Below are 1,548 nucleotides of genomic sequence, written 5' to 3'. Positions count from 1 at the left end.
TGCATGTATGTATATGTATGTGTAATGGGTATCAAATTGGCTGTATGAACGAGTGAGTCCTATAATTGTAGGTTAGTTGATAAGTTTACAACATCACCAGTACCTGCGTTGGCTCACGATATCTACTCACACATGTACGCTCGTGTCAACTAACAAAAATACTTATGCTTGTTCTTCGTCAGTTTCGGCTTGTACCGCCCAAGTATGATCACCTTGCCTAATCTCTATATCCTTGTTCCACAGAAAATCGCAGTCGTCTTTGATCTGCATGCGCTGTTTCTCCCTCAAGAACAATGCACGCATAGAACCCATCCGCATCTCTGAAGACGACTACAAACGACATCTCAAACTCCTAGCTAATCGGAAGGGGCTCATCGTACATGTTGTGGACATGCTGGATATACCAGGCTCTATCTATACCGGTCTGAATGCGGTAGTCGGGACCCAGAACAAGATTGTGCTATGCGTGAACAAGACCGACATGCTGATCGGCAAAGGGAAAGACATGGTACGTACGTAAGTTGAACTGTATTAAGTGGTGGTACTCCCGTTTTCAGTCCTTGTCTGGATAAGTACACGCCTATGATCTAGCGTTGTGTCTTTGTTTGGGACCTTCGTTTAACCGAGTATCCTCGTCTCTCTGCTTTGTACGTTTTCTTTTATGTATCGCATATTTCTTGATGCGAATGCTTGAATTTACCGTGTTTCCCGATTGTACTGCATGACTCAACCTCCGTGACCGGCTATCTGGGCACACTCTGTAGTGCTTGCTCGTATGCTACTTTCTTGCTACTCGTCTTCCAACCCTATCTATATGTGTGTGTGTGTGTGTGTGTGTGTGTGTGTGTGTTTGTGTGTGTGTATAAGGCCGGTCCTTCCACACGCTATTATTTTACTTGTTGAGGTCAAGCTATGCTAACACTCCACACTATCAATATTTCAGCCGGAGGTGGCTGAACGTCTCAACACATGGATCCACGACGTTATTGCGGACACACAGCTAAAGAATGTTGTAGATGCTGTGTTCGTGAGTGCTAAGTCTGGCCTCGGCTTTGCTGGTCTCAGGTTAGTCTTCTCATCAATATATGTATGCGTCATATTGAGACTACCAATGCTTCGGATTAGTACAATGCACTCTTTTGTATTAGATGCTACTGTATCGTTCATGTGTACATAGTTTGAGCTGGGACAAGATATAGTCGATGTAACTGTTTGGCTGGTGTGGTATGTGTCGATCGTGCACACACGCGGTGTAGTATCAAATGTCACACATGGGCTATCAATACCAATACAAACACCCAATTGGTGCGAGTATGTGGACCGTGAAACCTGAATGACTGAAACACATACGCATTGTCCGGTATATGTATATACCCAATATTCAGGAAGTCTATAGAAAAGCACCGCAACAATGGATCGGTGTACTTTGTGGGCTGCACAAATGCGGGAAAATCCTCGGTGGTCAACAAGCTGATCGCCGATTTCAAAGCAGACGCTCCAGGCTCTGCGAAACGCTTCACGACCAATGTCACGGTAAGCTATAATATA

General features: G+C 44.7%; 1 protein-coding gene across 1 annotated transcript; it reads left to right on the top strand.

Moving 5' to 3' along the window:
- Nucleotides 1-268: 268 nt before the first annotated feature.
- SARC_15870 (hypothetical protein) lies at nt 269-1,535 on the top strand (the record flags this gene model as incomplete). The annotated part of the gene is made up of 3 exons (XM_014290019.1): nt 269-508; nt 944-1,065; nt 1,386-1,535. Coding segments are annotated over 3 exons (512 nt in total), but the record flags the coding sequence as incomplete, so codon positions are not given.
- Nucleotides 1,536-1,548: the final 13 nt, after the last annotated feature.

This window comes from Sphaeroforma arctica (genome assembly GCF_001186125.1).
Source record: "Sphaeroforma arctica JP610 unplaced genomic scaffold supercont1.6894, whole genome shotgun sequence".
Taxonomy (NCBI): Eukaryota; class Ichthyosporea; order Ichthyophonida; genus Sphaeroforma; species Sphaeroforma arctica.
This window is presented reverse-complemented; position numbering and strand designations above follow the sequence as displayed.